The sequence below is a fragment of the Nerophis ophidion genome, linkage group LG05 (genome assembly GCF_033978795.1).
Source record: "Nerophis ophidion isolate RoL-2023_Sa linkage group LG05, RoL_Noph_v1.0, whole genome shotgun sequence".
Lineage (NCBI taxonomy): Eukaryota > Metazoa > Chordata > Actinopteri > Syngnathiformes > Syngnathidae > Nerophis > Nerophis ophidion.
In genome coordinates, this window is record NC_084615.1 from 16,657,954 (window position 1) to 16,672,468 (window position 14,515).

Consider the following 14,515-nt stretch of genomic DNA (forward strand, 5'->3'; position numbering starts at 1 on the left):
TATACACGTTGGAAGTACACTTTATATACCTATGAATTCATTCAATCTAATCATTATTTACCACTCCATCTCATTAGATATTCAATGTAAAGTCAACATTCTTAACACTTTAACTACCTATTATTAACAATACATACCAATTAATTGTCATTAATCTGAACTACACAGGTCAGAAGTGCACTTCATATACCTAATAATTAATTCAATCTAATCATTATTATTTACCACTACATCTCATTAGATATCCAATGTAAAGTCAACATTCTTAAGTCAGAAGTGCACTTTATATACTGTACCTATTATTACCAATATATACAAATTCATTGTCATTAACAAGAAATATACATGTTGGAAGTGCACTTTATATACCTGTTATTACCAATATATACCAATTCATTGTCATTAACAAGAAATATACACGTTGGAAGTGCACTTTATATACCTATGAATTCATTCAATCTAATCATTATTATTTACCACTCCATCTCATTAAATATTCAATGTAAAGTCAACATTCTTAACACTTTAAATACCTATTATTAACAATACATACCAGTTAATTGTCATTAACCTGAAATACACATGTCAGAAGTGCACTTTATATACCTATTAATTCATTCAATCTAATCATCATTTTTTACCACTACATCTCATTAGATATTCAATGTAAAGTCAACATTCTTAAGTCAGAAGTGCACTTTATATACCCAGTAATTACCAATATTTTTAAAAATTTCCTTTCATTTATTTCAGGCAAAAGGACAGTATATATATATATATATATATATATATATATATATATATATATATATATATATATATATATATATATATATATATGTATATACACCAATCCATGGTCATCAACCTGAAATACATATGTTGGAAGTGCACGTTATATACCTAATAATTTATTCAATCTAATCATTATTATTTACCACTCCATCTCATTAGATATCCAATGTAAAGTCAACATTCTTAAATCAAAAGTGGACTTTATATACCTATTATTGCCAATAAATACCAATTCATTGTCATTAATCTGAACTACACATGTCAGAAGTGCACTTTATATACCTATTAATTAATTCAATCTAATCATCATTATTTAGCACTACATTTAATTCGATATTCAATGTAAAGTCAACGTTCTTAAGTCAGAAGTGCACTTTATATACCTATTATTACCAATACATACAAATTTGTTGTCATTAACCTGAAATACACTTCAGAAGTGCACTTTATATACCTATTAATTCATTCAATCTAATCATCATTTACCACTACATCTCATTAGATATTCATTGTAAAGTCAACATTCTTAAGTCAGAAGTGCACTTTATATACCTGGTATTACCAATATATACCAATTCATTGTCATTAACCTGAAATACACACATCAGATGTGCACTTTATATACCTATTAATTCATTCAATCTAATCATTATTATTTACCACTCCATCTCATATATTCAATGTAAAGTCAACATTCTTAACACTTTAAATACCAATTATTAACAATAGATACCAATTAATTGTCATTAATCTGAACTACACAGGTCAGAAGTCAGAGGTGTGGAATCGAGTCACATGACTTGGACTTGAGTCAGACTCGAGTCATGAATTTGATGACTTTAGACTCGACTTGACAAAATGTAAAAAGACTTGCAACTCGACTTTGACTTTAACATCAATGACTTGTGACTTGACTTGGACTTGAGCCTTTTGACTTGACATGACTTGCTATTTTCCCCAAAACCCAACGATTAAAAAGTTATTTAGGAGCGCTCCGTATCTTCCATTGTGTACGTGTGTTTGTCAACATGCGTGCGATGACAGCCTGTGCGCTACCTGTCAGTATAACAGCCAATCAAATTACAGCCAATCAAATTACATCCACATTGTTTTCGTCACACAGCATTCATCCAATCAAATTGCAGGAAAACCAAGCAGAACTGCTCTCAAACAACAGAAGAATAAGTGAAGAAAATGATGCCATAAAGTGTTTTGTTCGGGTATTAAAACTACGACTCGGTCAACAAAACAGGAATTGCCGTATGCAAATCATGCGGTTGGAAGATTACAGACGGAGACGCATCAATTTACATTTGAAGTTGCACAAAGAAGGGTACGTTTTGAATGTAAGCTAACGCTTATTGGCTGAGTAACGTGACTTTTATTTGCTGTGTAGTTAAATCAGTGAGGCTGTAAACTCACTGCTAACGTTATAACCATAGACATCTTATAAGGGTACGCAGCATGGAGCGCTACTGCCTATTGCTGCAGACGAGACGCGGGGCCGCCATCTTGGAGTGGTGATCCGCTCCACTCAGGGCAATTCATTTGGCAGGAGCAATTAACTGTCAGCACATTTAATTCATATTACCTCACTGTATACCACTGATACTCACGCGCTTTTCTGTAATAAGTGTAACTATGATAAAGGACACATGTTTTGGTGTGTTCATAATTTGCTTAACAGTAATAGAATATTCTTATATGCTATACGTGACCAGACGTCTGAGATCAAAACTGGGAATATAATCCCAGAAAAGGGGGAAAAAACAGTCAGCTATTTTGAAGTTGAAGAAACAATATGATTAGGTTATATATACATGCGTATATCCCACATAAACAATGTATGAATACATTAGATAGCTATATATCTTACGGACCTATAGAACAGATGTTCTCAAATGGGGGTACTCGAAGGTATGCCAAGGGGTACATGATATTTTTTTAAATATTCTAAAAATAGCAACAATTCAAAATCCTTTATAAATATATTTATTGAAAAATACTTCAACAAAAAATGAATGTAAATTCATAAACTGTGAAAAGAAATGTAACAATGCAATATTCAGTGTTGACAGTTAGTTTTTTTTGTGGACATGTTCCATAAATATTGATGTTAAAGATTTCTTTTTTCTTGAAGAAATGTTTGGAATGAAGTTGATGAATCCAGATGGATCTCTATTACAATCCCCAAAGAGGGCACTTTAAGTTGATGATTACTTCTATGTGTAGAAATCTTTATTTATAATTGAATCACTTGTTTATTTTTCAACAAGTTTTTTGTTATTTTTATATCTTTTTTCCCAAATAGTTCAAGAAAGACAACTACAAATGAGCAATATTTTGCACTGTTATACAATTTAATAAATCAGAAACTGATGACATAGTGCTGTATTTTACTTTTGTATTTCATTTTTTTTCAACCAAAAATGCTTTGCTCTGATTAGGGGGTACTTGAATTAAAAAAATGTTCACAGGAGGTACATCACTGAAAAAAGGTTGAAAACCACTGTTATAGACTTGATCTCTGTTTCTGCAACAGCAGAGAGTTTATTCTGTCTTGACACTTTGTATTGATATTTTCTATTACATTCTTCCTTTAAATTATCATGTTTACAGTGATTGTTTTATATGTATTTTTCATGTATGTTGCTTTGGATAAAAGTGTCTGCCAAATACTTAAACATATATAAACACCTGAAAGTCTTTATTTCAGCTAAAACCACCAATCTGTTTCACTGGATTCAGGATAAAACCAAATTCTGTGTTACTCAACAAAGTTAGTATTTGAATATTGTTACTTGAAGACTTATCTGTGGTTACAATAAAATGAGAATGCATCATAATCAATGGCGGCTGGTGAATTTTGTTTTAGGTGGGCCTAAAAGTTTGTAAACCAAATACCTGTAGGGGGGTCATCCGCCCCAAGAAGATTTCTTTGTGATTTTCACATACAAATCTTGTAGTTCTTTGTTCCTGCTTAACTCTGTGGTAATATTCTTTTCACAAAATACAACCAATAGTATGTTAATGTAAATTCTTACTTGTGAAAAGTAATCCTCCAATTCCTATTTTCAACAATCCGCTCAATTAAGCAGGAAAACGCTGAATACCAGCCCAGCATCTTTGTTTTCTACCTGTCAACTGTTTGTTTAGGCTGCTTGCCGGCTCCTCATCACCACTTCAAGATGGCGGCCAAATTGCTTGCGCCACAGCAGCCAATTCTGCGTCTTCTTATAAGATGTCTATGGTTATAACGTCATTGCAAACACGGTAATTTGTTGCATCCACTGCAGTTCGCTACCTTATTCATACTTATTGTCAAGTGATTTTTTTTTAAGCAGGGTTGCATGAAGTACCTACACATAACGTTACGTTAGTGAATGTATCACAAACAGTAACGTAACGTTACACGGCGGTCAGCAGCACCGCGTAATTTTAGTCACCTACAAAAAGACAAACATAGTCAAATAAAGGTCAGTTAAAATGTATACTATATTAAGAATATGTGTACATATTCCATAGAGCCCTGACATCTAAAAAGTACAGCACTATTCATTGTTATGTTCATGTATTTGTTGTTTTTCATGTGTACGCACACATAAACACATATATTGTGTGAGATGAGATCAATGAGATAAGGTGACAACATGATATAAACTGCTGATGAACTAGTTACAATGCAATATTCCATGGAAATACAATGTTAACACTTTTGTGCAAATAAGTACAGTTGCACTTGTTTTTTCAAATGTGTTTATACTGTAAAGGAATGAGTTAAATGTTTAGAATAACTGGTTAATAGTGCTATTATGAAGTGCAATGTCAGCACTGTTTTTTTTAAAATAATAAATACATACAGCGTTTTAAAAGCATACACAATCTGTGTACATATATTAGTCTGTGGTTAAAAAGACTTGAAATGACTCGAAACCCAAAAAGCAGGACTTGGGACTTGACTTGAGACTTTCCAGTATTGACTTTGGACTTGACTCGGACTTGCCTGTCTTGACTCGAGACTTGAGGGCAAAGACTTGAGACTTACTTGTGACTTGCAAAACAATGACTTGGTCCCACCTCTGTCAGAAGTGCACTTCATATACCTAATAATTCATTCAATCTAATCATTATTATTTACCACTACATCTCATTAGATAGTCAAGGTAAAGTCAACAATCTTAAGTCAGAAGTGCACTTTCTATACCTATTATTACTAAAACATACAAATTCATTGTCATAAATCTGAAATACACATGTCAGAAGTGCACTTTATATACCTATTAATTCATTCAATCTAATCATCATTATTTACCACTACATCTCATTAGATATTCAATTTAAAGTCAACATTCTTAAGTCAGAAGTGCACTTTATATACCTGTTATTACCAATATATACCAATTCATTGTCATTAACCAGAAATATACATGTTGAAAGTGCACTTTATATACCTATGAATTCATTCAATCTAATCATCATTTACCTCTCCATCTCATTAGAAATTCAATGTAAAGTCAACATTCTTGACACTTTAAATACCTTTTATTAACAATACATACCAATTAATTGTCATTAATCTGAACTACACAGGTCAGAAGTGCACTTCATATACCTAATAATTCATTCAATCTAATCATTATTATTTACCACTACATCTCATTTCCAATGTAAAGTCAACATTCTTAAGTCAGAAGTGCACTTTATATACCTGGTATTACTAATATGTACCAATTCATTGTCATTAACCAGAAATACACATGTTGGAAGTGCACTTTATATACCCATTAATTCATTCAATCTAATCATTATTATTTACCACTCCATCTCATTAGATATTCAATGTAAAGTGAACATTCTTAAGTCAGAAGTGCACTTTATATACCTGTTATTACCAATATATACCAATTCATTGTCATTAACAAGAAATATACATGTTGGAAGTGCACTTTATATACCCATGAATTCATTCAATCTAATCATTATTATTTACCACTCCATCTCATTAGATATTCAATGTAAAGTCAACATTCTTAACACTTTAAATACCTATTATTAACAATACATACTAATTAATTGTCATTAATCTGAACTACACAGATCAGAAGTGCACTTCATATACCTAATAATTCATTCAATCTAATCATTATTATTTACCAATACATCTCATTAGATATCCAATGTAAAGTCAACATTTTTAAGTCAGAAGTGCACTTTATATACCTATTATTACCAATACATACAAATTCATTGTCATTAACCAGAAATATACATGTTGGAAGTGCACTTTATATACCTACTGTATTAATTCATTCAATCTAATCATTATTATTTACCACTCCATCTCATTAGATATTCAATGTAAAGTCAACATTCTTAAGTCAGAAGTGCATTTTATATACCTATTCTTACCAATATATACCAATTCATTGTCATTAACCAGAAATGTACATGTTGGAAGTGCACTTTATATACCTACTGTATTAATTCATTCAATCTAATCATTATTATTTACTACTCCATCTCATTAGATATTCAATGTAAAGTCAACATTCTTAAGTCAGAAGTGCACTTTATATACCTGTTGTTACCAATATATACCAATTCATGGTCATTAACCAGAAATATACATGTTGGAAGTGCACTTTATATACCTATTAATTCATTCAATCTAATCATTATTATTTACCACTTCATCTCATTATATATTCAATGTAAAGTCAACATTCTTGACACTTTAAACACATTTTATTAACAATACATACCAATTAATTGTCATTAATCTGAACTACACAGGTCAGAAGTGCACTTCATATACCAAACAATTCATTCAATCTAATCATTGTTTTTTACCACTACATCTCATTAGATATTCATTGTAAATTCAACATTCTTAAGTCAGAAGTGCACTTTATATACCTATTATTACCAATATATACCAATTCATTGTCATTAACCAGAAATAAACATGTTGGAAGTGCACTTTATATACCTAATGTATTAATTCATTCAATCTAATCATTATCATTTACCACTCCATCTCATTAGATATTCAATGTAAAGTGAACATTCTTAACACTTTAAATACCAATTATTAACAATACATGGCAATTAATTGTCATTAATCTGAACTATACAGGTCAGAAGTGCACTTCATATACCTAATAATTCATTCAATCTAATCATTATTATTTACCACTAAATCTCATTAGATATCCAATGTAAAGTCAACATTCTTAAGTCAGAAATACACTTTATATACATGTTATTACCAATATATACCAATTCATTGTCAATAACCAGAAATATACATGTTGGAAGTGCACTTTATATACCTATTAATTCATTCAATCTAATCATTATTATTTATCACTACATCTCATTAGATATTCAATGTAAAGTCAACATTCTTAACACTTTAAATACCTATTATTACCAATATATACCAATTAATTGTCATTAATCTGAACTACACAGGTCAGAAGTGCACTTCATATACCTAATAATTGATTCAATCTAATCATTGTTATTTACCACTCCATCTCATTAGATATTCAATGTAAAGTCAACATTCTTAAGTCAGAAGTGCACTTTATATACCTGTTATTACCAATATATACCAATTGATGGTCATTAACCAGAAATATATATGTTGGAAGTGCACTTTATATACCTACTGTATTAATTCATTCAATCTAATCATTATTATTTACCACTCCATCTCATTAGATATTCAATGTAAAGTCAACATTCTTAACACTTTAAATACCAATTATTAACAATACATGGCAATTAATTGTCATTTATCTGTAATACACAGATCAGAAGTGCACTTCATATACCTAATAATTCATTCAATGTAATCATTATTATTTACCGCTAAATCTCATTAGATATCCAATGTAAAGTCAACATTCTTAAGTCAGAAGTGCACTTTATATACTGTACCTATTATTACCAATACATACAAATTCGCTGTCATTAACCTGAAATACACATGTCAGAAGTGCACTTTATATACCTATTAATATATTCAATCTAATCATTATTATTTACCACTACATCACATTAGATATTCAATGTAAAGTCAACATTCTTAAGTCAGAAGTGCACTTTATATACCCAGTAATTACCAATATTAAGTCAGAAGTGCACTTTATATACCCAGCAATTACCAATATTAAGTCGGAAATGCACTTTATATACACAGTAATTCCCAATATTTTTTTTCTTTTCTTTTCATTTATTAATTTATTTCAGGCAAAATGTAAAGGCAAAAGGTTAAGTACAATATATATATACATATATATATATATATATATATATATATATATATATATATATATATATATATGTATATATATATATATATATATATATATATATATATATATATATATATATATATATATATATATACACACACACACCAATTCATGGTCATTAACCTGAAATACAAATGTTGGAAGTGCACTTTATATACCTATTAATTTATTCAATCTAATCATTATTATTTACCACTACATCTCATTAGATATTCAATGTAAAGTCAACATTCTTAAGTCAGAAGTGCACTTTATATACCTATTCTTACCAATATATACCAATTCATGGTCATTAACCTGAAATACACATGTCATATATTTCAAATGAAATTGGAGGCGGATTCCTTACTAAACTTGTGAGGTCCAGCGGGACAAAATGAAGACCTCGGGGCCACATCTGCCCGCCAGCCACAGTGTGGACACCCCTGGTACTGGTACACAGTCTAGAGTACATCCAAGTTGGTAGTATTAGTATTGCGTGTTAGTGGCCACCTGCAGCGGCGAGGGTCCAGCCTCCTATTTCTCCGGCGGCAGCTCTCAGCAGTGAGGGTGCAGACACATCCACAGGACTCTGCATCCAGGGTCCACTTCCTGCCTCTGCAGGGACCACAGGAAGGCCGCGTGGACGGCGAAGGGGAAATGGTGGTGGCGGGAGGCGGTAAGACGCGGGTGCTGGCAGGGACACAATTATCTGTTAATGGGTTGTCAAAATATATAAAATATAATATATAAAATATTGTAGTCATCAAAATATAATAAAGCTCGGTTGAATTGACGCTGAAATATTCATTTATTAAATATTGGATCCAGCGAGTATGATGAGTGTGTTTCCGCAATCAACAGTTCACAATATGACGAGAACAGAGCGGTCAAAGTGGTTTTCACTGAGGGCCAAATGGCAGTTATGTTTGGCCCCAGAGGGTCGCTTCTAACAGTCAATACTATTATCAAAAACATTTTTTAATGCCTTTTATTAGTATATTTTTTAAAAACTAAAATGCATTAAAAAAATATATGGTAAATTGCAATAATCTCACCTCAACTGTACATGGAAAATCAGTACTGCTGTTTTTATGGTTAAAAAAAGGCCGAATTTGTGCTTGGTATTTTTATGTATTTTTATCTATGTTCCTATGTGTGTACGCGTTATTATGAATTTGCACTAAATTACTTTTTGCTTACAATGTACAGTGACAATAAAGATACAGTGGGGCAAAAAATATTTAGTCAGCCACCGATTGTGCAAGTTCTCCCACTTAAAACGATGACAGAGGTCTGTAATTTTCATCATGGGTACACTTCAACTGTGAGAGACACAATGTGGAAAAAAAATCCAGGAATTCACATTGTAGGAATTTTAAAGGAATTGTAAATTATGATGAAAAATAAGTATGTGGTCAACCTGATGGAAAGTTTTGCATCAAAATCTCACGATACATGGCCCCATTCATTTTTTCCTTAACACGGATCAATCGTCCTGTCCCCTTAGCAGAAAAACAGCCCCAAAGCATGATGTTTCCACCCCCATGCTTCATAGTAGGTGTGGTGTTCTTGGGATGCAACTCAGTATTCTTCTTCTTCCAAACACAACGAGTTGAGTTTCTACCAAAAAAGTTCTATTTTGGTTTCATCTGACCACATGACATTCTCCCAATCCTCTGCTTTATCATCCATGTATCCATTTTGGTATAAACTCAACTCGTGGTGTTTGGAGGAAGAAGAATACTGAGTTGCATCCCAAGAACACCATACCTACTGTGAAGCATGGGGGTGGAAACATCATGCTTTGGGGCTGTTTTTCTGCTAAGGGGACAGGACGATTGATCCGTGTTAAGGAAAGAATGAATGGGGCCATGTATCGTGAGATTTTGAGCCAAAACCTCCTTCCATCAGTGAGAGCTTTGAATGCTTGACCAAATACTTTTTTTTTTACAAAGAAATTCTTTAAAATTCCTACAATGTGAATTCCTGGATTCTGTCTCTCACAGTTGAAGTGTACCTATGATGAAAACTACAGACCTCTGTCATCATTTTAAGTGGGAGAACTTGCACAATCGCTGGCTGACTAAATACTTTTTTGCCCCACTGTATAATTTATTATTGTATCATATTCTAAAATTTACATTTTTTTTGTACTGTACATTAAAAAAAAACCTGCAAATTTACAGTAAAATGTTGGCACCTGAGCTGCCAAGAATTTTTTGTTGTTGTTGTTTTTTTTAACCACAAATCAACAGGTGTATGTTTTGGGGTGTATTACTGTAAATACCAAAACAGCACCACAGTTTATTACAGTAAAAACAAAAAAAGTACCGTTTTTTTCACTTAGAGAAAAATGCACAGTAAATTTCACAATTGACTATGAAATGTATCGCTACTTTTACATTGCACAATTTAATGGATAACTTGTTTTGAAATCATTATTATTAGTATTTATTTCTATTTTAAAAAAATGGTTTGAATGTTTGATAATACATTTTTGCATAATTAGACAATATTTAAGTTAATATCGTTTGCGATTACATGGAGTTTTACAGTAAAACTGTTTTTTTTACTGTAAATTCCAAATAATGTAATTTACAGTAAAATTTTGGCAACTGAGCCGCCATTTCGTTTTCTTTTTTTTACCGCAAATTAACAAGTGTAGTTTCAAAACAGCACCACAGTTTATTACTGTATAAAAAAAGTACAGTTTTTTTCATTTTGAGAGAATGCTGTAAAAAACACAGTAAATGTTCAAATTTGAGCATGAAATCTATTGATACTTTTACTTTGCACAATTTAATGGATAACTTGCTTTGAAATCATTAGTATTAGTATTCATTTCTATTTTAAAAAAATGGTTTGATAATGTATTTTTGCATAATTAGACAAGATTTAAGTTAACATCGTTTGCAATTACATGGAGTTTTACTGTAAAACTGTTTTTTTTACTGCAAATAAAAAAAAATCTAATTTACAGTAAAATGTTGTCAACTGAGCTGCCATTTCTTTTTCTTTTTTTTTTTTTTTTTTTTTACCGCAAATTAACAAGTGTAGATTTTGGGGTGTATTACTGTAAATGTCAAAACAGCACCACAGTTTATTACTGTATAAAAAAAGTACAGTTTTTTTCATTGAGAGAAAATAAGAGGAGGCTACGTCGGATAGTCGAACCTCGGATTCAGGAGGAACAGTGTGGTTTTCGTCCTGGTCGTGGAACTGTGGACCAGCTCTATACTCTCGGCAGGGTTCTTGAGGGTGCATGGGAGTTTGCCCAACCAGTCTACATGTGCTTTGTGGACTTGGAGAAGGCATTCGACCGTGTCCCTCGGGAAGTCCTGTGGGGAGTGCTCAGAGAGTATGGGGTATCGGACTGTCTTATTGTGGCGGTCCGCTCCCTGTATGATCAGTGTCAGAGCTTGGTCCGCATTGCCGGCAGTAAGTCGAACACATTTCCAGTGAGGGTTGGACTCCGCCAAGGCTGTCCTTTGTCACCGATTCTGTTCATAACTTTTATGGACAGAATTTCTAGGCGCAGTCAAGGCGTTGAGGGGTTCCGGTTTGGTAACCGCAGGATTAGGTCTCTGCTTTTTGCAGATGATGTGGTCCTGATGGCTTCATCTGACCGGGATCTTCAGCTCTCGCTGGATCGGTTCGCAGCCGAGTGTGAAGCGACCGGAATGAGAATCAGCACCTCCAAGTCCGAGTCCATGGTTCTCGCCCGGAAAAGGGTGGAGTGCCATCTCCGGGTTGGGGAGGAGACCCTGCCCCAAGTGGAGGAGTTCAAGTACCTAGGAGTCTTGTTCACGAGTGAGGGAAGAATGGATCGTGAGATCGACAGGCGGATCGGTGCGGCGTCTTCAGTAATGCGGACGTTGTACCGATCCGTTGTGGTGAAGAAGGAGCTGAGCCGGAAGGCAAAGCTCTCAATTTACCGGTCGATCTACGTTCCCATCCTCACCTATGGTCATGAGCTTTGGGTCATGACCGAAAGGATAAGATCAAGGGTACAAGCGGCCGAAATGAGTTTCCTCCGCCGTGTGGCGGGGCTCTCCCTTAGAGATAGGGTGAGAAGCTCTGCCATCCGGGAGGAACTCAAAGTAAAGCCGCTGCTCCTCCACATCGAGAGGAGCCAGATGAGGTGGTTCGGGCATCTGGTCAGGATGCCACCCGAACGCCTCCCTAGGGAGGTGTTTAGGGCACGTCCAACCGGTAGGAGGCCACGGGGAAGACCCAGGACACGTTGGGAAGACTATGTCTCCCGGCTGGCCTGGGAACGCCTCGGGATCCCCCGGGAAGAGCTAGACGAAGTGGCTGGGGAGAGGGAAGTCTGGGTTTCCCTGCTTGGGCTGTTGCCCCCGCGACCCGACCTCGGATAAGCGGAAGATGATGGATGGATGGATGGAGAAAATAATGTAGAAAAACACAGTAAATGTCAAAATTTGCTACTTTTATTTTGCACAATTTAATGGATAACTTGCTTTGAAATTATTATTATTAGTATTTATTTCTATTTAAAAATGGTTAGAATGTTTGATCATATATTTTTGCACAACAAGACAATATTTAAGTTAACATAATTTGCGATTACATGGAGTACATATGGTTTTATGTTTAAAAAAAAGGCACAATTTTACTGTAAAATGAACATTTGTTTTTTTTAATGCAAATAAAAAAAATCCCTGCAAATTTATGGTAACATTTTGGCACCTGAGCTGACGGGTTTTTTTTTCGTTTTTTTTACCGCAAATCAACCAGTGTATATTTTGGGGTGTATTACCCGTAAATGCCAAAACGGCACCGCTGTTTATTACAGTAAAAAAAAAAAAAGTACTGTTTTTTTATTTAGAGAAAATGCAGTAAAAAGCACAGTAAATTTCACAATTTGACCATGACATCTATTGCTACTTTTACATTGCATAATACTTTGAAATAATAATTATTAGTATTTATTTTGTATGTAAAAAATGGTTTGAATGTTTGATCATGTATTTTTGCATAATTAGACTAAATTTAAGTTAACATCATTTGCGATTACATGGAGTTTTACTGTAAAACTGTTTTTTTGTACTGTAAAGAAAAATAAACAAATCATATTTACAGTAAAATTTTGCCTCCTGAGCTGCCAGTTGTTGTTTTTTACCGGAAATCAACAAGTGTAGATTTTGGCGTGTATTACTGTAAATGTCAAAACAGCACCACAGTTTATTACAGTATAAAAAAGTACAGTTTTTTTCATTTAGAGAAAATGCTGTAAAAACACACAGTAAATGTCAAAATTTGAGCATGAAATCTATTGCTACTTTTACATTGCACAATTTAATGGATAACTAGCTTTGAAATCATTATTATTAGTATTTATTTCTATTTAAAAATGGTTAAAATGTTTGCTCATATATTTTTGCATAACAAGACAATATTTAAGTTAACATAATTTGCAATTACATGGAGTACATATGGTTTTATGGTTAAAAAAAGGCACAATTTTACTATAAAATGTGTTTTTTTTTACTATAAATAAAAAAATAAACTGCAAATTTATGGTAAAATTTTGGCACCTGAGCTGCCAGTTTTTACTGTTTTTTTTTTTTTTTTTACCGCAAATCAACCAGTTTATATTTTGGGGTGTATTACTGTAAATGCCAAAACGGCACCGCAGTTTATTACAGTAAAAAAAAAAAAAGTACTGTTTTTTTATTTAGAGAAAATGCAGTAAAAAGCACAGTAAATTTCACAATTTGACCATGACATCTCTTGCTACTTTTACATTGCACAATACTTTGAAATAATAATTATTAGTATTTATTTTGTATGTAAAAAATGGTTTGAATGTTTGATCATGTATTTTTGCATAATTAGACTAAATTTAAGTTAACATCATTTGCGATTACATGGAGTTTTACTGTAAAACTGTTTTTTTTGTACTGTAAAGAAAAATAAACAAATCATATTTACAGTAAAATTTTGGCTCCTGAGCTGCCAGTTGTTGTTTTTTTACCGGAAATCAACAAGTGTAGATTTTGGCGTGTATTACTGTAAATGTCAAAACAGCACCACAGTTTATTACAGTATAAAAAAGTACAGTTTTTTTCATTTAGAGAAAATGCTGTAAAAAAACACAGTAAATGTCAAAATTTGAGCATGAAATCTATTGCTACTTTTACATTGCACAATACTTTGAAATAATTATTATTAGTATTTATTTTGTATTTAAAAAATGGTTTGAATGTTTGATCATGTATTTTTGCACAACTAGACAATATTAAAGCTGATAAAAAATAATGTAAAAAATATATTAAAAAATATTAAATACAAATATTAAAAAAAAATATTAAAGCTAATAATGAATAAATTACAAATACATTTTAAAGTGAAATTTTGGCACAGGAGCTGCCAGTTGTTTTTTTTTTTGGTTT

At 32.7% G+C, this 14,515-nt stretch overlaps 1 protein-coding gene across 1 annotated transcript in view; it reads right to left on the minus strand.

The window, feature by feature from the left end:
- Positions 1–8,217: 8,217 nt before the first annotated feature.
- Positions 8,218–14,515, minus strand: part of vegfba (vascular endothelial growth factor Ba) — a 51,157-nt gene continuing 44,859 nt past the window's right edge. The window contains exon 7 of the mRNA XM_061900210.1: positions 8,218–8,789. Coding sequence (XP_061756194.1) covers positions 8,561–8,789 — 229 coding nt within the window. The 3' untranslated portion in view covers positions 8,218–8,560. The remainder of the gene's footprint in view (positions 8,790–14,515) is intronic.